This window comes from Mytilus trossulus, unplaced genomic scaffold (assembly GCF_036588685.1).
Source record: "Mytilus trossulus isolate FHL-02 unplaced genomic scaffold, PNRI_Mtr1.1.1.hap1 h1tg000138l__unscaffolded, whole genome shotgun sequence".
In the NCBI taxonomy this organism is placed as follows: Eukaryota; Metazoa; Mollusca; class Bivalvia; order Mytilida; family Mytilidae; genus Mytilus; species Mytilus trossulus.
The window spans coordinates 1249004-1276942 of NW_026963302.1; the positions used below are offsets into that span (position 1 = coordinate 1249004).

Here is a 27939-nt window from a genome sequence, read left to right on the forward strand (position 1 = left end):
AAGACAAGAACTAATAATGAGGTAATTTTGAAAGCCTTTCCAATTTCTCTTAATTGCAAGACGTCACAAGGCTTAAAGCAAGTTAATAGTCAAATATGTCTTTACTGATATTGGACAGACTAATTTCAAGTGAACAGGTTTATTATTGAAAGTTGAAATTCAATAGGCCAGAAATGTCCTCTATCATTTATCTTCCTATCCCATTAATTTAGACAAAAAACATGTTCCATGTTAACCATTCAATCAGTAACAGATGTGTATTCACCTACTTGTCAACCATATGGCCTATTGACATGAATATATGTAGAAGATGAAAATCTAATGAAATAGAAACTTTAGATATTCATTAATTACAAAAGCTCAAAAGATGGGCTGAAATGAGATTCTATTTTGTTGAATGACAATCTAATAAGATGGGTTCACCAATTTGGCTGCCTGATTTTTCCTACATATGTTAAACATATGTGCATGGCTTTATATACAGGGTGATAACTTTTATACTAGGTGGTTCTCACCATACGAATATTACATTTCTGCCCATTCAAAGTTCTTTTCACATGGAGGGTCAATGTGAATATACTGTGATTCCAATGTTAAAATGATGTTGGTAAAAATTGCCTGTGTACTACTAACCTGTATAATCTGATCGTTAACCTGTATTCTCCCATCTACACCTGCTGCACTGCCTTCAGCCACACTCTTCACAAATATTCCACATAAATCGTCTGTAAAAGAATGATATAAATGATTATTTAATTTTAAAGGGAAATAACTCCTAACCTGACAGCAAGATCCAACGGAACATGTTAAATGAACTAAGTCATATGGAACACGTCAACTTAAACATATTAAATGGAACATGTCAAATGGAACATGTCAACTTAAACAGAGCATGTTAAATGGAACAAGACATATTGAAAGTGTCAACTTAAACATATCAAAAGGAGCATGTTAAATTGAACATGACATATTGAATGTTTCAACTTAAACATATCAAATGGAGCATGTTAAATGGAACATGACATATTGAACGTGTCAACTTAAACATATCAAATGGAACATGTCAAATAAAACAGGTCAATTTGAACATGTCAAACTTAAACATATCATGTTAAATGGAACATGTCAAATGAAACAGGTCAATTGGAACATGTCAACTTAAACATATCATGTTAAATGGAACATGACATATTGAACATGACAGATAGAACCTGTCAATTAGAACATGGATGGAAAGACAGAAAGCAGAAAGAAAGATGGTTAAGGATTACACTAAATGCCCACTTTACCTATTGTGGGGCCATTAAAATCAAAATCTAAATAACTTTTACTTGTTTTGAAGTTCATTTAATAGCATTAATCTTTTTAGAGAATTTTTTTTAGACTATAAGTTCAGTGATCCCACAAACTTGGATTAAAGGTTAAATCTGCACTTTGATTGCTACTAATATTATGTATGTGTGATCCAACAATCTTGGATTAAAGGTTAAATCTGCACTGAGATTGCTACTAATATTATGTATGTGTGATCCAACAATCTTGGATTAAAGGTTAAATCTGCACTTTTGTTGCTACTAATATTATGTATGTGTGATCCAGCAATCTTGGATTAAAGGTTAAATCTGCACTTTGATTGATACTAATATTATGTATGTGTGATTCAACAATCTTGGATTAAAGATAAATCTGCACTTTGATTGCTACTAATATTATGTATGTGTGATCCAGCAATCTTGGATTAAAGATAAATCTGCATTTTGATTGATACTAATATTATGTTACTTAGTGTGATCCAACAATCTAGGATTAAAGGTTAAATCTGCACTTTGATTGCTACTAATATTATGTATGTGTGATTTTATTGATAATCTCTCTTGATAAAAACTATCGTGACTTTCTGTGCATCAGGCCCACAATACAAAATTTCAATCCTGGTATCTATGATGAGTTTATTCTCATATACAAAAATGTATTAGAAAACAAGCATTTAATCATAAGATTCTATATTTGGATAAAATCAATCAATCATAATCAATTGTACCCAATTATTAAAACTGAGTTTGTTAATACTTATTTACAGAAAATTCATCAAACTGTATATACATTCTTTACTATTTATAATCCCCTTTCCCAAAGGCCTACTATAACTCTATATAGACATTGATATTTCTGCCAAGATATAAAATAGATGATGGAATAAATCTGTTTGAATTTTATGTTATTTTACCATTTGACTGAGGAAAGCTTGGCAAAATGATAGAATTGACAAAATAATTTTACAATCTTATTCTTAAAATATTGCCTCAAGGCCCCTTTCTGAATCTGCAACTGCAATAATAAGAATATTCAGAAGCTTGATTTTCAAACTTTTCAGATGGTTTTTTTTTAAATTTCTGTCTACTCAGGGAATTTGCTTTTTAGAATTTTGATCAGACTTCAGTATTTTTGTTATTTTTCCTTTCCCTGTATTATGAAATAAAGATAAAGCTGCTTTGGAAATAAAACAACACCAAGTTCATATCATAAAATTCCTCAAAAATAAATTTAGCTCATGAATCTAACAAAAGTCATATCTGGTAAATAAAATATCTAAAAATAAAAATTTGTAAATACTGTAATTTCAGAAATTATTGTGTGCATTTATTATTGCGATTTTGTCATTTTAGACTTAAATACAATTTTAATTTTTAAGATTTTGAGAAAAATCCTGTTTAAATCATATAAAATATTTCAAAATTCGAGTTTGAATTATTGCGTTTACAACTCTGTCGCATTTTTTGCAACAATAAAAACCTTGAATAATTTCTGAATTTACAGTAACGATTTTACTTAAAAGAAATCCCAATGTAATGCTAATTATAGGAACTTGCATAAATACTTAATTTATCCATATGTGACTGCAAATATATAGTTTATATTAATATCAATGAACCTGATGCTACCATAAAGAATATTGAACAAATGTTACCATATATACTGGATACATGAATGAACATGATGTCATTACATATGGTGCACTGGAATTATGCTAGTAGGTCTGAATAAAAACACAACTATTGTGTGTCCTTAATGTTTCTGTCAACCAAAGCTGTCTCTTTATCTGCTATATATTATATAAAACTGTATGCTAAGATAGTAACCATGAACTGCACACATGTTGTTCGGGAAATAAACTTGCATTGAAAGTTCTATTTTATATACAATCTAGGGTGTGATAAAACCAAAACTAAACTAAACTGATAAACAAACAAGGCAACACTGTGTCATGTGTAAGCCAATGAAATATAGTAAGACCATGTAAACTGCAGAGGAAATTGTTTTCTTAAAATACATTAGTTTTAGATTATGCAGGCCTAATTAGTTAATTTAAATATATTTATTTATAGTGGATTGGGAAACAAGTTATAACAACTTATATCAATCCCTTTCCTGATATAAATAAATAACTTTGCGGGTGTGAGTGCTGCCTTGTCATGGCATTAGCATGCTCTTTTTCGAAATCTACAAGTGTGTCTTTTATGAGCAAGAGCTATAGCTTTCTCTTTACACAGGTCAGCCATTAATTGTCCCCTTCTGACAAACTATCATCGTTTCTCAAAACCATACTTGCAAATTGTGTAAAGGGAGGGACAAAAATTAAGTCCCTGAAATTTTCACCCAGGAATGGGGATTGAACCAGGGACCTTTGTGTGTGTAGTCCAATGCACTAACCACTACACCACAGCTCTCCTTAGTTTGCCAGATTAATAGAACCAACATGGTTTAAACAATGAGTATTTCAGCCAAGTCTCAAAGTTAATTTCAAATTCAAAATATTTTCCACGATTAATCAACTGTTAATATTAAGGATTTGAGCAAAATTATCATCTATCTTTTAATCAATAGGAGAAAGTATAGACATTTTTTCTCTCTCAATTAAAATGCAAATATCTATTGGTATTTTATGCAAATTTTTGAACAGTCCCAAACTAAAACTGTCAAGTTATAATGCTACACATTCCTTTCAACCCCATAACAATTCTGCACATAAATAACATTTATATAAAGTGTTCACAAATAGCATAAGTCAGCAAAAATTTTAATGAAACAAGTTTATTAATGCTAAAGTACAATAACAGGTCATATCTACCAATCCAATCAACTTACATATCCTTATGGGATTCTTAACACCAGACTTTCTCACAAATAATATGAATTATTTCTAACAAAAGTGCTATTGTTGTTGTCTAACAGAGATATAGGTGGTCACAAGTAGATAAATACGGTTACAAATATGCTACATCCTCTCGCCTTTGTAAGTCTTGAATGGTTTTTCTTAATTTTGGTATTTATATGTTTTTAAGTTAAGAGTGTTATAAATTCTAGTTACTTTTTAGCTACATTTTTATAAGGGGAAAGCTGAAGGTCATCTCTGGAAGTGGTATTTTCTCTCTGTGGTGAAGACCCATTGACCTTGGGATGTTTTCTGCTCTTTGGATGGGTTGGTGTCTCTGAGACATTCTCCATTTCCATTCAGAATTTTGTAAATAGTAGTTCTCCCTTCAATTTTGGACCAGAAAGTTATCATACAACAACCCCTCATTCTTAACAATGACTTATACTGTATGTTCTAAAATTTCTTTCTAAAGAATAACTGTTTAGGTAGTAGAGGTCAATTATAAAATGTTAATGTTCTTTTCACTTTACCAATCAAATCTGATTTCCCATATGGTTACAAAGTATTGTGGAATCAAAACCCAATACAATACATATTGGCACTCACACCACATCTTCCTATATCTATATCTCTTTAATGGTTTTCAATTAAAATCTTTATAAAGAAATATAAAAATTTGTTATTGGTTTAAATGAAAATTTCTAACATGGACAAGCTTTAAATAGAACTATAGTGACTTCTATTTTGGTTGACTTGTGTAGCTTTCTTACTGAATTATACCCTCAAATCTCTGTTTATTTACATTCACATTAGATTTGACAAAATAACTTACAAGGAACAAAAAACAACTTTTTTTTTACAAGAATGCAGACTAAATTGTGGCCTAGATTTAGGACTTAATCAGGCCCTTGTTATTTTTCTTTTGAATTATTAAGTCCTTTGGTCCCTGGTGGATAATTGTCTCCTTGGCAATCAAATCATATCTCCATATTATCCTATAGCTAAAGAACTTTGGCAACAGTAATCTAAAGATAACCATTTTCGTAACATTGTTATATTCCAAGTTACTGATAGTCCATTATAAAGAATAATTTCAATTTTATAAAAAAAAAAAAAAAATTAAACTGAACATTCTCAGCAAATTACCAAACAAAGCAAATAAAATAAAATACAGATTACCCAGTGGCGGATCCAAAAATTTTCATAAGTGGGAACCCACTGGCTGCCTACGAGGGGGCCCGATTTCGTCATACCTCAGAGATCCCTATATAAGCAACAAAATTTTTTTCTCAAAAGGGGGGGGGGGGGGCTTTAAACGGCCTCTGGTAATATAATCCTTTATGACTTACTCAGTCAGAAAATAGAAGTTATGAATTAAAACAATACTTAAGTACAAATATTACAAATACATGTACAAAATATCAATCTCAATGGTACTACAGTTAACTGAATTAACTTGTGTCTCATCCCTTTTGCTTATTTTAAGCAAAAAAAATATGTTTAAGCTATCGAAATTTACAAAACCCACGAGCATGAACAAATATCTGTTGACAATAATACCCTTGAAATATTTGTTAACAATAAGTGGACCAAGAGATAGATATTGCATGTTTTTACCAATATTACTCCAAGACACTAGCGCCTGGTTGCATAAATAAAACAGGGCATGTTCTCAACATGTAATTCTCTTTTTTTTTATTTGTTCAATAATGCAATCATAATACAGTTTCCTACAATTCTTTAACTTTTCCTGTATTGACTTTTCAGCTAATTTTTAATTAAAAGATTTTTACAACTATTCTTGGTATACAATCAGATATGAAAGAATTGATTGACCCTAGGTGCTTTCCACTGAGACTAGCACCAAATGAACTTATACATTTTATATATATGACAAAAGTATTATTTTTCAATGTTTTAGAACTACCACTTTTTTTATTTGTTGATATTTTTTGTAAGTTCATGACTGCATGTAACAATATGATGTCATGTCATACACAAACAAACAAAGAAAAAAATCAATATATGTTACTATTTAATCTAGACAATGTTTGTTTAAAATTTATGTCTGAGAAGCAGTTCATCCCAAAACTATTTACAGAGTTTTAGACAAATATGTCTAAAAAAAAATTATTCTATTCAAAACATGTTTCTTATGTAGATATTTATTGAGGCGCAGTAGTTTGTAATCTAGACGGTACAGCATTATCTTTATTCATCTGTAAGCCTATAATCTGATTTGGAAATGTAAAATCACTAAAAAAAAAAATCTCCAAGTCTGGTTTGTTTTTCTCCACAGCTTCATAGGGTTTCAATTACTGTATGGCTTCATCCTTGACTTTTAAACAAGGTATATTCTGTTCAGATAACTTAACATTGGAGACACGCAATCAATAGTTAATACCTTGACCTTGCCATTTTAAATTTTTGTTTCTTTTCTTGAATTAATTATTTGTAAAAAGCTTGATTTTACTTCATATCCTAGAGGTATAAAATGTATGAATAAAGGAATAACACCCAATGCAAAGTACTTATGAACATAAAGTACTTATGAACATATTTTTCATTTGGCATTTACCTACATTAGTAGTGTTTCTAAAAATCCCATCACAACAACTTCTTGTGCATGCTATGAACAAGTGAGCGGAAAATTTGGAAACCTTTGAATCTAGCTAGTAAAGTGTGGAAAAATTAACTTTTGATGTAATCTTTAAAGTGACTCTCTGGACAATTTTAGATGGTTTATAGAAACCTATAAATGTTTTTTTTTTATGGTTAAATATTTATTCATAGTAGATTTGGAAACTTAACTTAAGTTATTACAACTTAAATTAATCCCTTTCCACTTTGCGGATGCAAGTACTGCATTGTAGCGGCATTAGCCTACTCTTTTTCAAAATCTTGAAGGGTGCCTTTTACATGCACAAGATATTCTTTCTCTGCACAAGGGCCAGCCATTTATCCCCCCCCCCCCCTTTCCGACTGATTATTATTGTTTCTCAAGACTATCCTCACAAATGGTTTCGAGGGAAAGCCAAAAATTCCGTCCCTACATTTTTCTCCATGAACTGGGGATCGAACCAGGAACCTTTGTGTTTGTAGTCCAATGTGCTAACCACTTCACCATGTCTAACAACATAAGTATCTAATAACCTACCTGGATTGTCACTCTGACGACCCACATAACCGGCAATTGTAATACCAAGACCATTTTGGTTGTCCTTCAATAACTCTACATCAAAATAATTGATCTCTGGATATTCAGGTGACATGTCTTCGAAACCATGCTGTAATGAAGCCAAAAATAACTATTACAGAATAAACAGTATATAAATAAAGAAGTTGTATGATTGCCTATATGGCAACTATCTACTATAGTCCAAAATAACAACGATGTAAGTAATTATAGGTCACTGTACGGTATTGACTTCAACAATGAGCAAACCCCATCCCATATATAGAAATAAGAGAAAGATGTGGTATCAGTGCTTATGAGACAACTCTCCATCCAAAAGTCTGATGTAAGTCCCAGGCAATTTAAATCATAAAACTGAAATATACTCAAAAAGACATTGTCATGAACATTTTTGTAAAACTATGCTTCAAATCTTTTCTTCAAATATAATGTTACATTAATTCTTCATCTATTGTCTATTTTTTTAATTTATTTTTTTCAAAATTCAGCAGCTGAAAATATATATTCCGTCTAGAATTTCTCAATTCCAGTACCATCAAGCTTAGGGGATTAAAATTCACTTGTGTTATTACTTTGATGAAATAGTTGAAGTTGTATTGACATTTTGTTCTCAATAATCTCTGAAAAGTCTGTAAAAACATTGTATAATCAGACTAATGTTTTCAGCATTCAAAGTTTGATAGACCTTAAGCATTCCGACAATATAAGCACTGTTGGATTAAGCTTAGTGGAAAGAGCATTGACAATATGACTTGTTTTGTCACTTAGATTTCATTGTTAATGGAACTCTGTAATCCTTAGAAATAATGGTTTAATTTCATTCCTAGCATGCAAATAGTTTCATGCTCAATAAGTGGATGGTTTTATTTCCAGTGTGTAGTTTTCTTTCACACACCAATACTCTTTTTCTTTCAATGTTAATATGTAGATAAAAATGGAGGCCCTTTAAAGCTTACCATTTATATATATAAACTTCCAGTATAGTTTTAAGGCATATCTACTTATTTTAGGCCAACATATTAGATTGTATTGTCACCTATACACTGTAGACATCGTACTCTTTGTCCTTAAGACTTTGGTCAATAATTGTCTCACTGGCAAAAGATAAAATAGTAATTGAATCCACCTCATGAACCTCTATGTTTCTCATCTTCAAATTTTGCAACATACCCATTCAGGAGCTATATAATTTTGTTATACCTATTTTTGATAACATTCTACGAGGACAATACCTTTAGTATTTACATTACCTGACTTTACAATGTAATATGCTACAACAAAATTTTTGAAGATATGAACATACATGATGTTCAAAATATACACTGACATATACATACATGATGAACTTGTACAATAAATACTTGGACATATGCATACATGATGAACTTGTACAAAAGATACTTGGACATATACATACATGATGAACTTGTACAATAAATACTTGGACATATTCATACATGATGAACTTGTACAATAGATACTTGGACATATTCAAACATGATGAACTTGTACAATAAATACTTGGACATATACATACATGATGAACTAGTACAATAAATACTTAGACATATACATACATGATGAACTTGTACAATGCCATCCATCCCCATCCCTTGGTTAAACTGTTGCTGTTGCTGATGGGGATCAGCCATGTCTGGAATGGTCTCAGTTGTATCTAATAAAGTATTTATCTGATGTAAATGTTCATCTAACTGATGTGTTGGAACTATTGGTGCATGAGGAATCTGCATTGTAGGCGGTTCGTTAATTGGCCGAGCCACAATTAGACGAACCTGACTACCAGACTGCCGTAGAACCTGAGCAACTTGTTCTGAAGTCATACCACGAACATTAACATCTCCAATTTGTAAAAGGTGATCACCACTGTGTAAACGTCCATTCTAAAATAAAATACAAAATGATTTGTTTTTAAAGCTAACTTATTATATATGCATATGATAAACAAAACAAAATTTAGGACAGCATTAAAAAAAAATTCATATTTTTTTGTTATGTACTTAACTCATAATAATATATGCCCTTAAACAGATGTGTTTAATTACACTTTGTAAGGTTTTGTGAACTAATGCACCTATCGTTTGAACAATAAAGTAGGTTAACCCACAGTGGATACCAAATAATATGCTGTTATTGTCTTGATGATAAATATAAACATATGTTTCTCGGGATGACACTGTGCATAATTTAATAAACATTCAACAAAGTAGTAGCTTTGAGTGTAGTTGTCTGTATGTGGTCTACAAGTTGTCTTATATGAGGGTAGTAATTCGCTATACCTACTAAAACAGAGTGTACATTTTATTTCTTTACAACAAAATTACCATTATTCGTCATGAAGGTACCCCATTACAACCCTCTTATAAAACACAATCATTCAATAAACTGCAATTTTAACCAGATGCTCCGCAGGGCGTAGCTTTATACGACCGCAGAGGTTGAACCCTGAACGGTTGGGGCAAGTATGGACACAACATTCAAGCTGGATTCAGCTCTAAATTTGGATTGTGATTAAATAGTTGACACAGCATAGGTTTCTGACACAGAATGAATATGTTCTAATGAAATTAAAATTTTTGTTTTCTCTTAGAGCAATTCACTATGCTGTTGAATATTATTCCTCTCAAAAAAATGTTTGAAGAAATTTTCTTTTTATTTATGAAATTTCAAATGAGAAAATTGAACCCAATTTTTTTAATCACATCCCCCTTTCCCTTATTCCAAAACTAATCTCAATTAAAATTTCTAATGGAGTTTGCAACAATTACTACTCATTTAAATACATCATAAAAGGTTAAGATGTAAAAAAACTGCTTGTTATCACTGAATGGTAAAGATTATTTTAATTTATCAGTTGGTAGTAAAAAGTGAATGTATATATAACAAAGATTTAAGTTGATTCTGGACAAAGAAAGATAACTCGAAATAAAAAAAATCTTACAATTAGATATTTCTTGCTTACTATTCTGGACAAAGAAAGATAACTCTAATTAAAAACAAAATTGCTATTTCACAATATTTTGCAATAAGATATTTCTTGCCATTGCGCAATACTGTGCAATTGAAAAGACTTGCTATTGCACAAAACTTAATATAATTTTAGATCCTGATTTGGACCAACTTGAAAACTGGGCCCATAATCAAAAATCTAAGTACATGTTTGGATTCAGCATATCAAAGAACCCCAAGATTTCAATTTTTGTTAAAATCAAACGAAGTTTAATTTTGGACCCTTTGGACCTTAATGTAGACCAATTTGAAAACGGGACCAAAAGTTAAAAATCTACATACACAGTTAGATTCCGCATATCAAAGAACCCCAATTATTCAATTTTGATGAAATCAAACAAAGTTTAATTTTGGACCCTTTGGGCCCCTTATTCCTAAACTGTTGGGACCAAAACTCCCAAAATCATTACCAACCTTCCTTTTATGGTCATAAACCTTGTGTTTAAATTTCATAGATTTCTATTTACTTATACTAAAGTTATGGTGCGAAATCCAAGAATAATGCTTATTTGGGTCCTTTTTTGGCCCCTAATTCCTACACTGTTGAAACCAAAACTCCCAAAATCAATCCCAACCTTTCTTTTGTGGTCATAAACCTTGTGTCAAAATTTCATAGATTTCTATTAACTTAAACTAAAGTTATAGTGCGAAAACCAAGAAAATGCTTATTTGGGCCCTTTTTGGCCCCTAATTCCTAAAATGTTGGGACCAAAACTCCCAAAATCAATACCAACCTTCCTTTTGTGGTCATAAACCTTGTGATAAAATTTTATAGATTTATATTCACTTTTACTAAAGTTAGAGTGCGAAAACTAAAAGTATTCGGACGACGACGACGACGATGACAACGACGACGCAGACGACGACTCCAACGTGATAGCAATATACGACGAAAATTTTTTCAAAATTTGCGGTCGTATAAAAACGAAGTTTGGCAATTTATCTGTAAAGAATTTGCTCATATTGTTGTTTATATATAGTATACCACTTAAGAAGACACATTTGGCTTATGCTAAAATGGAAAATTACATAGTGACTTTTTATTCAGGCTGATGCAAACAGAAGTGTTCATTCTAATATCGCTTGAATTCAATTTTTAGGTTTATTTTAAAAGTCATCTGTTTGTGGGACATCTTTTCAAAAATCAATCCAAACTTTACATTGTAAAATGCATGAAATTAATTTCTCATCAATAAAATTCTTTGTAAATCCAAAATGTTCAATTTTTGTTTACCTTTCATTGATGGATTTCTGCTTTATTGAAATTTTAAACAAACATCAATTTTTATTGTATAGTAAGAACATAATTCATAGGAAATGTAACAAAAAGTAAACATGCAATAAAATACAATATTGCACTAGTACAAATAAAGCTTCATCAGTGACAAAAACATGTTTTTTAACAATTTCCAAAATTGAATGATATTTTCTAACCTTCTACCGTTCTATGCTATTTGGTCTCTTTTAGGAGAGTTGTCTCATTGGCTATCATACCACATCTTCTTATATTCACATTAAACAATTTCTATAATTCTTTCCCAAGTACATGTAATACCTTTTCCCAACCAGTTCATTATTTTTTTATAATCAATGTATGGTTCATTTGATATCAGTGTTTTATTGGTATAAATTCAATTATGAGTTCTTGCTTTCTTATTCAACCACCGAATCTAATGCAATAAAATATTTCTCCATTCTCAATGAACAATTAAATATCCTATATTTAAAAAGCTAGACAAGCCACACGTTTTAAATTTGAAAATTTAACTGTCTCAAGTAGAGATATTTTGTATCACATTTGATGTGGTGGCAAAAAATATATATACTTATAGATTATCGTTGGTTATCTCAACGAGATTGATTTTCTCGCTTGAGCCGGTTACGGCGAAAGCGAGAAATGCAATCGAGTTGAGATGACCAATGATAATCTGTTTATCGCTATTTTACCTATGACGACGTTGTCAATTTCATGTCTATTTCATTAGCAACAGTCACGTGGCTCCTTAGTTACTAGCGATAATTTTCCATCTCAAGCGAGTAGCATGATATGAAAATTATCACAATAAAAGATCAAAGGAAAAATCTACAAAATAGCGATAAATGCAGATATTTTACCATCTACACCTCTAAGATTTTTTTAACATTATTTTCAACATACTTAATACAACACCATACACCATGTAATGTCTTTGCCTACTGTGGATTAGTTATTGTTCATATAGGATACCAATTTCTGTGTTCAATGAAAAAGGAATTTTCTTTTGTGTTATATGCAGATTTTGGAAAGCACAAAATCAAATATCCTAGAAGTAAGATTTCCTCAATCCACAAAAATTGGTTCCCACTAAAATAAACAAATCCACAGTATTTCAAAAATCTTGCGTGAGAGTAAGTCCTTCTCAGTCCGAGGTACAAATGTACTTACAATATCAGCTATACCACCAGGTAGAATGGTCTTTACAACTACTCCTGTACTACGACCTCCGATAATACCAAATCAGTCTGAGGTACAAATGTACTTACAATATCAGCTATACCACCAGGTAGAATGGTCTTTACAACTACTCCTGTACTACGACCTTGGATAATACCAAATCAGTCTGAGATACAAATGTACTTACAATATCAGCTATACCACCAGGTAGAATGGTCTTTACAACTACTCCTGTACTACGACCTCCGATAATACCAAATCAGTCCGAGGTACAAATGTACTTACAATATCAGCTATACCACCAGGTAGAATGGTCTTTACAACTACTCCTGTACTACGACCTCCGATAATACCAAATCAGTCCGAGGTACAAATGTACTTACAATATCAGCTATACCACCAGGTAGAATGGTCTTTACAACTACTCCTGTACTACGACCTCCAATAATACCGAATCCTAATCCTGTTCCGTCATTTATTAAGTCAATTACTTCAATTTGAGTCCATTCTGTATTCAGCTGAAAGCAAAAAGCAAATTTAAATGTAAAAGAAAAGTTTCAGTTATTTTTTTTATCATTTGAAAGTAAAACTTAATTTATGTTTTTTTTTCTGTAACACTTGCATGTGTTCTTATTATTAGATAAGCAAATTTTTTACAAAGCAAAAGTTCACATTTTAGCATCAGATATATTCATAACTAGCTAAAATAGTGCCTTCAATTAATAGCACATAGTTGTAACTTCAAATACATTTATCTAACGAATAAAACTCTATTGCTACTTTTTATCACCGATATCTAAATATGTGTATTTCAAGTATATTTTTACCGGTTCTGCTTTAATAATTGGTTCGGATCTAACAGAAGAAGCCGATGATGCTTCTTGAGCATCTTGACGAGCTTTCAGATAACATAAGGCTGTGAGAACAGCACCACACATCGTATTTTGGTATGTCCGTCCCATAGATGATGCCATTTACATGCCACACTAACCTTCATTATCGTGTATAAATATTTGTCAGCACGAAATCTCAATCAAATGTTTTACTCAAAGTCCAATACATTGGTATTTGGCATTCTTCAGTAATCATTACTACTGTTTTATATGTGAAGTACCATGGTAACCGAATTCCTATATTATATAATTCGACTCTTAAATGCATCTCTTTGGTATTGTAGAGACCTGTGACATTTCTCTAGTAAAAGACTTAATAATTTGATGTCATCAATATTCACCGACTTGACGAAATAAAATCATTAAGGATTAAGCTATCACATTCGATAATTTAAACATCTTTCTTGGCATCAAACCATTTCCATTTTATTTTTCAATTTGAAACACTTAAGAATTTGCATTAAATCCACACTTTAGTTTTTTCAATAAATCGACACTTTATTTCATTGAAGTTCTAATGTCACTGTAGCATCCCCTTTTATTTAATTGCTATATAATATTTCTAAGTTTTGTGGTAATTATTTGGCAGCTGTTTCAATAGAATGCTTTGAAGACAGAATTGATTAACTGGGTTTTTTTTCTGGCTAGACAAACCTATGTCCCATAAACAGTTTATCTAAACCAATCATTAACTTTGTTTGAGGAAGTACTTCTTCTCAAGGACAAATTGAGCTAACTTTATTACTGTATTACAACTCACATTTATTTTAAGCAACAGTTTACAAAATTAGAAACAAAGAGCGGAATTGTCAAAGGTTACGTTGTATTTTATTTTCATTTCATGACCAAGGTAAAGAACTGCTGACACAAAGAAATGTCACATGTTTGCAGGGGTAAAAAAAGACAATCTGATTAAATTAATTCAAAGTGATGAACAATTACATAAGGGGCAGGGCCACGAAATACTTGTAAAACTGTTATGTACTGAAAGTAATGCAACTTTATAGAAAATATCATTGATCTATCACAAGTTTAAGGAGTTCCTATCAAACTGACCCAAGCAGAAAACTCAGCAATTGTTGACGTCTCCTTCCGTCATCGCAGGCGACAAAAATTACTAATGTCCTTGATTTATCAATACATGTACCACTAAAGACAGATCATTGTAAATGTTGGTGAAATATACAGATTTTTCAGTTTACATTATATATATACCAATATAACCAAATCATGTGTTAACAAACTTTTTCTTGCAAGTGATCAATTTAGTCTATATTTTAACAAAAGCTATTTAAAAAATTGGTAGATATATCAAAATCAATACTGACTGGATGGACAACTTGATTAACCTTTGCTTCATCATCAGATTTTTTTTTTTAGAGAGCTCATGAAAAAATCAAAGTATCATAGAATTGTTCATTTGCAAGGAAATAGGTTTGAACATCCTGTATGCTTCATTCTGTAATAATCATGGCAGAAAATGGCTGCTAGCTGCAAAATTGTTACTACGGTAGCTTAACATAGAACTGTTATCATTTATCAGCAAAAAGTTCAGGTTTGGCAATCCTATACCCTATGTGAGAATGGCAGACAGACAGACAGATGACCAAGAAGGTACAACACAAATTACACACAATATGTTCCTAAAAATTCTAAACTTTGTCTGTATTTATCTGAATTTGTCTTACATAAGAAATGATGTCTGAATTTTTCAGAATCCTGATATTTCTTCTGAATGAAGCTGACAACATTCTGATTTTTTTTATGAATATTTCTGATTAAATTCGAATTTTACTTAGACAAATTTAGATATACTGAAAAATGTGACAATACTTTCAAATGTGTCCGAACTATGTTTCAGAATATTAAGTTGGATTAAGATTATTCCCGAATCAGTTAGAATTGGAATCAGAAATATATTTAAGCAGTTTTGCAATTTAACCTGTCCTTAGATTGGAAAAATAAGCATGTAGAAATCACGGAGAAACCTTTTCAAGTTCATTAGGATTAGAAAGTATGACATTAGTTCTATTGTGCCTGCAATGTGTGACATCATGTGAATCAAAGAATTTCAATATATCCTTTAAAAACATTGATGAAAGAAAATAAAAAAGTTTTTTTTCAATATATAAGAAGACAGCAATTGATCAGAATATGCCAAAGACTGTAATATAAAGCTTGTGTACAGATAACATGGGTTTTACACTTACACAATTTGATATGATGAAAAAGGATTGGCCAGACAAACAAAAATCTTATGTTTTCTCTTCACAACTTCAGGAGCCTGTAGTACAGTGCCAGTGGTTTTCTTTAATTCAGGTCTTTTATATTTGTTTTGCCATCAAGTATAATGTTTGGTTTTTCTCATATAAACTGCAGGGGCCTTTTATAGGTGGCAATAGGGTATGGGTTTTTCTCATTGTTGAAAGCCATACAATAGTTGCTACTACTAGTTCATTTAAAGTCTGGTGAATAGCTCTCTCATTGACAATCAAACTGAATCTCCTCATTTTTATAACAAGGCAAATAAAACATCAATAAAAACTAAATCTTTTTCTAACATGAAATGCTCCAGATACTCTACAATTAACGGTAAAACTACTGTGATTGAGAAGCATATAATTTAATCTATATAATGGTACCTCTGGTTGTTATCTATTAGTTAATTATTGATTCAGAAAAATTGGAAGTGATCATTAATTATTCTCTGCTATTAATTTGGTGGTACCGGTTTTAGGATATATCTACTTCATCATTATATAGAATTAATCAAACAGACGTTGTGTTTATCCTCTGTTGTTGTTTATATGTAATCCTACTGCTATAATCATTACAAGGTAGATATAATTAATTATTTACATAGGTAACTCAGGTTCTATGTTATAAAGCAGAAATGGTAGAATCTAGGTGAGCTAATCCACTTGTCTGTTTTAGTTATATCAGAAATGCTTTGATTGTTAATTTACAAATAAGTATTTACATAGGTAACTCAGGTTCTATGTTATAAAGCAGAAATGGTAGAATCTAGGCTAGCTAATCCACTTGTCTGTATTAGTTATATCAGAAATGCTGTGATTGTTAACTTATAATCTCAGTGAAATATAATACATAAAATATAGGTTGTTATGACCAAATTATTTGGCAGACATGCGTAAGCCTCTAGGTTCAAGACTGTCCAGATGGGGTTATTGATTCATTAGTATTGACTGATATCCTTGAGACATTGAATATGTGTGCTTGATGATAAATTTAGGTCAAGGTGATCTATTTGGATAGATCTTTATATATAATTATAAAAAAGGCCATCAAGTATAACTGTAATTATCTAATCCAGATCTCAATGATTGACTTCACAAGCAGGGACAACTAAAAGAATATACACTCCAAACATCCTCTAGACATTTGCATGCTAACTATGTAGTACAGGCTTTGCTCATTGTTGAAAACCAAACAGTGATATTAGATCTTCATTTCTGCGTCATTTTGTCTCTGGTGGAGAGTTGTCTCATTGGCAATCATTACACATCCTCTTATTCTTAAATGCTAGATAAGCAGTTTAACCACAAAAAATACTGATCATATCACAGTGTTTTTTGGTTTAAAGAACATAGCTTACTAAAAGTATGTGTGAATCCAATTAAATAACGTCAGGGGTTGAATTCATAAAACTTTGCTCAGTGCTTGGAGCACAAAAATTATGCTCGAAACATGAAATCCAGTATTTTGATTGGTTGATTCTTGAGCCTGAGTACAAAAATCGTGCTCAAAAGTTTTATGAACGCAAGGCCTGATCTAGCTGTTCAAAGCTATCTATATGACCTTGGGCAGACACATGAAAATTTGGTTTAATAATAAAAAGTTTTAGATCACATCCCTCCCCCTTTTTATCTCAATCACACATAAAACTGAACAATAGAAATCGGTTCAGGAAATGCATTTAACAATACAATACCATTAAACAAAACATGTTACAGCCTGATCAATAATAATGCACTGTGTATATGTTATTTAATTCAAATGGGTCTACTTGTCCTTAATAATAAAACAAGGACAAAAAGACATAAAAGTCATCTACTTAAATGGGTAAAATCACTGCATTTAATGAGTCCATTTAACTTTATCTGATAAAGTGATGTCTTGTACAATATTCAAGAAGGAAAGAAAACGATTATTTCCTTTTAATGACATTTTCAAAATGGCATCATTAGTCTGTTTTACAACAGATAAAACAGGCAAATTGTAGTTAAAGACATTACTCCCACCAGATTTGACTATGACTGACCTACTGTTGACGTCTTTTGTCATCAATTTCTTACTGCGCTATTGAAGATTCTACCTATGATGCATACAAAATCTCTGAATTCCTCCTGAATCAGAGATATTTTAATCAGTGCAAAAGGTAAAAGTAAAAGTAGCTACTACCTGAATAGAATCTGAATTATAAGTTTGTTAGCACATACCTTTCATTCATTCATCAATACTGGATTCATTTATTTTCATGGAATTAATATAGAATTTAGAATCCTTTGATAATTTCAATAAGCGGTACTGCAGTAACCATGAAAAAACCCACAAAAATTGGTATCCAATGAATAATAATGAATTCACAATAACCTCAACTTGAATTAATCAAACTAATAATGGTTTCTGAAACTCATACAGACCTATTGTATATATTTAAAAGTAGGACAACAACTTACAACCATATCGGCTGAACCCTCCGACTGTACATTGGACAACTGTTGTTTGTGGGGACTAGGTGGAGGATCCCCTTGTTGGTTTGGATATTGTCCTCTGGCTACCACTAACTGCACAAGTCCCTGTGCACTCTGAAGAATGCGGATAGCCTCGTGGTGTGACAAGTCTAGTGGCTGTCCATCTATAGCTAGGATCTGATCTTGTTCTCTAAGTCTTCCATCTCTGTAAATAGCAAAAAAAAACATAAAAAATTCCATATATATTTAATTGCGCATTATTTTTCCCTATAACATTAAAGCAATGTTTTTTTTGGTTGGAAATTTTCATTTAACACGGTATATGAAATATTTTGCCGTTTTTTTTATTTTGGCAGATTCAAAACCTTATGAATGCCTTTGAATGTGATGGTTTCAATTGGCAAAAATTTACACCCGCGAAAATAACCCGCTTTACGGTATTCTACTGCATGCAAAAGACAATCTCACTATTTATATGTATAGGTTACACTTCCCTGAAACATGGAATAACTCTTGAAAATTCTAGGAGAAGGCAAAGCTATATCATATAAGAAAGAAGATGTGGTATGATTGCCAATGAGACAACTATCCACAAAAGACCAAAATGACACAAACATTAACAACTATAGGTCACTGTAATGCCTGTAAGAAAATTGTATGGGTGGAGGAAGCCAGATTAATTGAAGAGGACCATGACCTTTTACCAGGAAACTGGCATTCCTAGTTAAAAAAGATCTGAAACAAATGTGAAAGAAGATCGAAAACAAACATTGCTTCAGCTGAGCAATCCAATGAAGCAGAACTATATCCATTATATATAAATTGAATCATTGTTTTTATGGACTTGTTAAACCTTTAGGATTATAAACTCATATAAATTGTCTGATAAATGATTGAAAGGAGTCTAATCTTTAACATTAAATTCTTTGCCACTTCCTCGACTATTCCCAGCTTAGACTACTGGTATATGTTGACATTCTGTTTTTATGTCAAAGAAATCAAACTGGTTTTGTTTATTTAGCATTATTGTGAATATATACTTTGCTATTGTTTGGGTACTATAAATAAATCATGAGATGAATTAGTCTGGTACAGAGCAGACTGACATCTATAGTTAAAAGGACTTCCTTGTTCGTTAAATAATATCATGTGTCAAATACTCTAATAGCCAATTTCAAACAGACAGCAGTGACATCACTTAGCTGTGTAAAAAACAACCAGTCACATTTAATAATCAACTTGTTTTCAAACCGGATAACATATTCCAGCAGTCTAGTCTCATTTGAAGGTGGTCTCATTTCATATTTTATGTGTACATGTTATGCTGCCCATCAAGGGCCCTTGATTGGAATAATAAATATTCTTATTCTTATTCTTATGTAATAATTGTATGTCTTTTTTCTCTATTGGCAATTAGTTCAATTGAAATAAACAATTCAATGAAAAGTTATAAGGTGCCTTCAACATGGTCAAATCCAACCTGTGACCTCTGGGGTTTGGTGGGCATGCAAATGAAAACCTGCATGTGACCTTTAATTTTTTTTTCAAAAACCCAGTACCAGATCAGTTTAGTTTCAAAAGATGCCTAGTGACCTGAGACCTTTAAAAACATGACCAAATGACCTACGGTAGTTACTCCACTGGGGCCTCAATAAGAATACAAATACATCAATACAGCTTCAAATTGTTCTGTTTGGCAATACATTTAAGTATTATTTACACAAACAGAAAAGACACTAATAGATACATACCAAATTACAAGCTATTAAATATATCTTTTCTGAAAGTAATCCGATCTTGCAGGCAAAATAAGCCAACGTGTTTGCATCAAGGGCCTGTTATTTGAACAAGCTATACCATTATGGTCTTAATCAAATCATTTTATGTGAGGAAAATTTCATTAAAATCTCAAATGAACAACAATTTATTTAAAAGAATAGCTTTTTCACAGTTTGATTAAAACACACTGTCTTGTTCAAATACCATGTTCGACTGCCAATATGTGATTTTTAGTCGCAGTTGAACAGTCAATTAACAGGATGAAGTATTAAATCGTGGATTTCCCGTAAATACCATTAAATAATTTGATTTGAATCTTATGTAAGTCAGTGAAAAACATCAGAAATTTGATTACAATACAAAATACATCAATAAATTATGAACCTGGAACAAAATGTGAAAGAAGACTATTGATTTCCTCAAAACATACAGCTCAATTATTGACTAGGTATAGATGTACATAGTTTATACAGAATGAAGCATTTGAAATGTAATGTTCATTATGATTTTTTTTAAATGCATTGAGACATATGCTCTAGAGATCATTAAACAAAAGACATGTACACGTTTTTTTTTTTCAGTAATAAATATTCAATGAGTTAGAGCGAGTCAGCAACCATCAAGCAGACGATTCTCAGCAAATGGGTCTCCAAACTATCTTTTCAGTAATGCTTAATAATTCAGTAAAATAGAAATGCTTTCTGAATTCTAAACATGAAAAATAAAAAAAAAAATTGAAATCATTATCATTCTTATTTTACCCTACCATAAGTAGGTTCTTTAAAACTTATCACAAACTTTAACATGTAAAGTAAGAAAAGTTTCAAATTATTTACAGGATGAGGACTGAGAGTGCAGGGTCAAAATGATGTGTCAATGCTTATACAACAACATATAAAAATTAAAACATTGACATAGCATTATTGGTTCCACTTAAACAAACTTTAACAATCTATCAATGTTGCTGAAAAGGGCAACTAGGTCTTAGCAGAAAACAGCATGCCTAACAAATGTAGGTATGCGAGACAAAAACTGTTGAAACTGACTTTTGAAATCCAATGACTACATATTTTTTTCAAAAACTACTCAACTGAAACAAAACTCTAAACTTGCTCTGTAACTTTTAACCAACTATTTAATCTATTGATCCAAACATTACAAATAAAAGAGTGACAAAATTGATATTTTCAATAACTTTCTGTGTGTGATCTTAGGTCTACATACTAAATATGTGAGATATATATTCAGTATGTAGACCTTTTACTTTTCACCACTTAGGGTGACTGGGGAATAGTAATATGGTTGATTTGGTCTTCTCCTGTCCAAGTTTACCTTCAATTTCCAGTGGCAGTCCAAATGTCCCATCCTGCATCCATAATAGCATTTATTGCAGTACCTTCCTATTGTATAAGTTGTTAATTTGTTTCCATCCTGTACATAATTAGCATGTTGCTGAGTCATGAGACTCGTGTCCCATTGTTAGTTATGTCTTAGTCATTTGTGCTTCAATCAAAAGTTTATTTTTTTTCTTAAATGAACTGTAACATATACTGTTAAATTAAACTGTTAGGTTGTTGTCACTTTTAGTATTTACACATTTCCAATCTCCAGTCTCAATTCTATGTTATATAAATATAAATATGATCATGCATTCAAATCTTGCAAACCATCTTTAAAATATACATTAGATGGCAATTCAGTATATAATTACACTGTAATGCCACTTCTTACCACTATTTTATAGGGTGATAACAAACTTATAATTAAATAACAATAATTATCATCAATAAATTTTCTCAAGGCAGTTCAACATTTTCAAAAATACTACTGAAGTAAAAGCAATTTCCTCGGTGTGTAATTAAGCAGGAGCTCTAATCAAATTGTTCCTTCTTCTCAAGGCTAGAATCTTAATTAAGTAGTAGAAGCAATTTATAAACGCTTACAGGCTGCAAGTTTGAAGGTCTGCTGAGCATAATTTGATTCTTAAAGCTAAAATTGATGATGAAAGCCGAGTCAATATGTACAGATGTAAGCACAGGAATTTTCTTATTAATCAACATATGTACTTAGTATATTAACGGTAGTTATGTAGTGATGTAATTCTTGGCTCAATAAAAAAAAAAAACATCAATAGATGACACGTTCAGGTGAAATATGAATATTGGTAGATGGGGGAGGACTTGATGGCTTCAAGTTCTATAAAGTGTGAATCAATAATGTTATTTTCTATACAAAAAGGAATAGGGTCATTTTGTCCTCTGTATATGATTTTCTCCAAATAAAACAATTTTTCAGCATTGCATGAACAGATCAGTGGATAAAATAAAGCTAATGGCAAATAATCAATGAACTTCAAGAGTTGGATTGGTGAAAGAAAAAAATGGTTCTTGCACCCTATTTTTCGACTGAAACTTTCCCTTTTCTCTATCAGGATCCACACACTAGAGGTAAAACCTTAAGAGGAAGTCTGGACTATATTGATCAATCTTAGACATTACTTTAAAAGACGCTGACTCATTTTCAATTGAATGTAGACAGAAATGACTAAGCTATGTATTAGCACCAAGAATTACAGTAAAAAATCTTTATGATGCTGTTAAAGAAGGCTAAGGTACAATCATGTAAACAATTTAGACTTGTTAGTTACAATATTAGATTTAGATTTTAGAATGTGAAGAAACATCATGTACCATACAGCTATTTTCAAGCATGTCTTGCTTATCAGATATAGTTGTATTACCCCAGGTAAAACAATATCAAGGGGGTCTTATTGGGGGGTTCTGATCCTGGATCCCGCTTACTGATTTGTCAGATTCCCGTATCCCGCTTACACTATTTACGTAAGCAATTCTCATTTCTTTGTCATTTCCTTGGTCCCGCAAGACCTCATTTCCCGTTTTCACCACACAATGATTTGACTTTTACATTTCATGCTTACTAAAATCGGCAATCCCGCATTACGCTTCGACCCCAATGAGATCAACTATCAATAAAGCTTTGTTTTTCGGATGTTCTCTAACTTGATTTTCACAATGGTGAATGCAAAATACAATAATGGTACATGTATTATGAAAATAAAAGATATGGTATGATTGCAAATTGTATGAGACTAGTTACTATTCACCAAAGTTTAGTTGAAGAGGATGTAGGCAATTATATGGCCTACAGCAATAAGACATACCATACTGTAATATAAGATTAGCTATAAAACATACTGACATACAAAATATGAAACAGTTCAATTGAGGTGACAAATGGCTAATTTATAACAAAACTTATCAAAAAAAAATATGGCAAACATGAACCAAGGACAACAACTGAACTACAGGCTCCTGATTTGCTGCACGTTAAACATGTGTTCACTCTAACCTACACCATACATGTGTACCTGGAATAGTGGTGTAATTTTTTTCCAGGTGATTTCAGTTATGGCATGTATAGGAACAATATTCTTCTTATTTTTAAAAGACAACATCATCATGATTTTGAAGACAACAGACATAAATTGTTAAGACATGGCTAAGCAGATTTTTAGTAGATGACTTGACAGCCAGACTAATAAACAACAAATTTACATAACTAAATCACATGCATCCAAGAAATTATGTTCACTGAATGGACTGTCTGTCAATTTGTTAAAACAAATGCAGGATAAGTGACTTTCTTGGGGTGTTAAACTGATCTGATTACAAAACACAAGTGATCAATACTAATAGCTCTGTTTATTGGTTTTTATGATCATCTTGCAGCATTACCATGACTTAAAAAGTTTTAATAGCATCTGAGAGAGTTTTGAGTTTCAGGGATAAAGTTTTAGCAGATTGTAATTAGGCAAGATTTGTGTAGTTCAAGAACAGTCAATTTATATTGTAAATTTAGAAATTATTGCTTGGTTTTTATTTATGCAAATAATGTGACTGAATGAGGTTTGCAGTAATAAGAGCTCACAAACTGATATCTAATGCATATATCTGTGTGCAGATTTCTCTGAATTCCCAATAATTTATCCCACACTTTCTACTTTCTTTAAAATGGCAATACATGTAATAAATACAAGCAATAATATTTGAATTTTCAGGAATTAATATCTTATTTCACCTTCATGTAAAAGGTTTAAGGTAAAAAATATATAGTGATTTAGAAACAAGATATTCAGGTACATGTACAAGCTGCAAGGCCTGATTGTAAAACAGATAAAAATTATATGACTCAATCCCAAGGTTATAGCTTCAATGGGCACTTCATGTAACAAACAGTATGTAATTAACCTCTACTGCACGTTGTATTGACTTTTGTTGGAGAAACTATTTACAAGTAAATTTGTAAATATTTGTATTTTACATGAAAAACAACAGAGCTATTAACCCATAATTTTCTTTGGCAAACAATTTTATATTTCACTCCTAGTTGTTTATTTACCTATGGAAATACATTTTTGAAGTGCTATTAAATAATATCAACTGACTGTTTGCAAATTATTACATTCTAGAAATGTCTTCAAGCCTTATTTCTACAGATTAATAAAAAAAAAAGCTAACCTTTATGTTTAAACAGATTTTTAAGTGTAATTTTATTTGTGAAAGGAAATTGATTTGTTAAGATTTTATTGCAAATGTTTCAAATTATATTGAATGCCCCAAAACATGTTATTTTTTTTCTTCATTTGGTTACCTTTGAAAGTCTGCAAGTACCTTGGGATTTTTTATGAGGATAGATTTACTGACCACCCAGGTAAATAAAGTAGCATGCACTGAGCAAGGATCTCGTGTCACTACGGATTTTAAAGGCTTGTTTTTAGCCATGATGAGTCCAACAGCAAGAAGAAAATATTTTATTGCAATATAATGTAATATTTAAGTCTCCATTTCCTAACAGAGCAATGGAATGACATTAAATTCAGATCACTTTTAAACTTTTGCTATAAAATGATGATATTTGTGTTTAACTTTGCTCAGTTTATACAAAATATTTCAATCTTGATGCATCTGTGGACACCAGACAGATTTTGATGAGTACAGGGCTCATGGACTCGCTTTAGTGAGAACCCTGTACTGAGAGTACCCAGAGAGAACCACCCAAATTCAGCAAGATAACTAGTAAAACACAGCCATTACCTGTACTTGAAACAAAATAAACTGCAGTAACCATCACTTCAAAAAACCAACATAGCACTGATAGACTGCAGTATCTTTTAGTGAAACAATAATCAAAGAAGAAATAGAATACGGTAACCTATAAAATAGAGAATAGAAATGTTTCAAAGAGTAAACAACCCCGACCAAAGAGCGGAAAACAGGTAAGGGCCACCAAAGGATCTTAAACACAGCAATAGTCTTCAAACTCAAACAGAAGTTGCACTGAACTACTGTAGTCTAGTCCAAAAACTTCATAGCTAGCTATAGGGTCAACTGCAACAACCTAGTCCAAAACCCAAAATTACAAAATTGATTGACAGTGGTAACTTAGACTGAAACTCACACTATATTTATAGTAGTTAATAGCACAAATATGATTCTTCAGGCAGTAACATGAGTCGAACAGCTGTAACATGAATGTGCATAATCACATATTATCACAATGACAAATTAGAGAAACAGATACCTGAAAGTTGCAACATAGATTTTTAGGTGTTGGATTCTGCAATAATATAATCTTGAGCAATGCTGTTGATATTGTTCCAGAAATATGCTTTTTATACTGTTCAAATGTTATCATGTTTGTTTACAATACATTGATGTATAAAAGATTGCAGCAGCTAACACCTGATTGAAACGTATATCATTTTAGTAGCGCTGGCTTGACATCTAATTATAAGGCCTTAATAGGAAAAGAATTGACAGTTCCTAATTCTTAAATTAAAGTGTCTAGTAAATTTGATATGACTTCAGATTTCCTTACTTTAAACCAAATTATTATCACAAATACATGTCCTTCGTTTTGCGTTTAGCTCTTTAATGTTCACAATTTTCTATTTTTCTTGTTCTATCTTTATGTATTTTCTCAAAATTGAGATGATCTTTTTTGCATATTTTTTTCTCCTTGCAAAAGTCATGAAAGTAGAGTAAAATAAATTGTTCACAAAAATGAGTTTTGTTTACACTTATCATTTATGTGGTTCCATTAAACTAGCCCCATTATGACATTATATCTATACAACAGCCAGTGCAATGCCTATTATATCCATCTAAGATTTCTGTTGTTGACTTTAGTACACTCCTGACATTTCTAACCCTAACCTACAGAGCTCTGATGAGGTGATTCACTTTAATTTATCTTTGGACTGCAGCCACTTTATTGAGATGATTAATGCTATAGATACTGTAGTGTTTCATTCAAGGTTACATACTGTAATCTTGCACTTTTGATCTTTACTTCTATAATCAAACAGTTTCTGTTAGATTCATCTGCTTGGAGAAATCATACATTGCATAAATATATAAATAAACTTTCTGTACAGATTTGTAAAACAGTTAACACATTGTTGAGGAGTATTGTTTGAAAAAATAAATGTTGAATGTGTCCATGTGACACAGATAATGTCCCCATTTGCATTTAAACTTATAAAGGGGCATAACTACAGCCACTTTATTGGGATGATTAATACGAATAGATACTGTGGTGTCACTCAAGGTTACATTTTAATAATCTTGCACTTGAATGTGTCCATGAGGTCCCTGCTTGCATATAACCTTATAAAGGACATATCTTCCAAACTAAAAAGTTACTCCACCCATATTCAAACTTGATCTGAGTATTCTGGTAATAAGCAGTGTGCATATGTTTCATAACATTTGGTTAGGCAAAGTTAGAAAACAGAAACCAACTAGGGAAGTTCAGATGGAAAAGGGTAAACCTTAATGCCCCCTCCTCTACAATGCGTGCTGTTTCTTGGACCAATGGGAACAGTATATGTGGTATATTATGTAGAAAAATCACATGTCACCCTGAAAAATGGTATAAATGGTTACTAGGCTTTTCATCAAAAGAGTTAGCTGCAAATGTCTTCAAGAATGAACTTTTTTTGAAATCATTCCTTATGGCATGCTGAAAGGACAATCCCATGGTCAATTTATGAAAATATCATACAAATGTGTGTGGATACAAGATCCTGTCTGTTTCTAGTACCAAAAAAAATATCATTATAAATGCGCTGTGTAACTCCATAAAATATGTAGCACCATGCCTTAACCTTTTGAACCTCTGGTTATCAAATTATTCCCCAAGGAAATCCATTTAAAAAAAATGAAATTCAATTTATTTGACACTCTTTTTAATTTCCGTATAGATTTTTTTCTTGGCATATTTTCTCTCCTTTAAAATGAGGAAAGGAAACCTGTCATTGATTATGACAGCCTCAATTAAAATGATACTATAATATCCTTGAGAATATGGTATGAAACCACATCAAAGCATGACAGCTTAGATAATTTCAAGGAATTGTGAATTTCCATGTACAAAACATTGTTAAATAACAGAGGTGTTGGACTGATGTCAATGAGACAGCAATCTAAATGGTAGGCTTGCAAAACGTCTATTCCTAATGTTTTTGTATCTTTTATAAACCCCTTACAAATATACTGCTATGACCATGGTAGTCAATAGTATACTTTCACGCTATAACCAAGTGTTTGCCCTAAGTGACTAACACCTGCTAAGAGAAATCAGTGCCCTAGGGCAGTCAGTAAACACATAACAGTTTATGTCTAAAGAGATTGTTTGCAGAAAAGGAGATTTTGTAG

The 27939-nt window shown here is 31.6% G+C and overlaps 1 protein-coding gene across 4 annotated transcripts in view; it reads right to left on the reverse strand.

Annotated features, from left to right (window-relative positions):
• LOC134700386 (multiple PDZ domain protein-like) overlaps positions 1–27939 on the reverse strand; it is a 157490-nt gene that overhangs the window by 110459 nt on the left and 19092 nt on the right. For 3 of the 4 annotated variants that reach the window (XM_063561770.1, XM_063561769.1, XM_063561771.1), the window contains exons 5-9: positions 18407–18626; positions 13197–13331; positions 8930–9253; positions 7314–7443; positions 634–725 (exon numbers count right to left, since the gene is read on the reverse strand). In XM_063561770.1, the coding sequence (XP_063417840.1) occupies positions 634–725; positions 7314–7443; positions 8930–9253; positions 13197–13331; positions 18407–18626 (901 nt within the window). Of the gene's footprint in view, positions 1–633; positions 726–7313; positions 7444–8929; positions 9254–12804; positions 12895–13196; positions 13332–18406; positions 18627–27939 lie in introns of those variants that run through there. The other variant, XM_063561772.1, reaches the window with a different exon arrangement.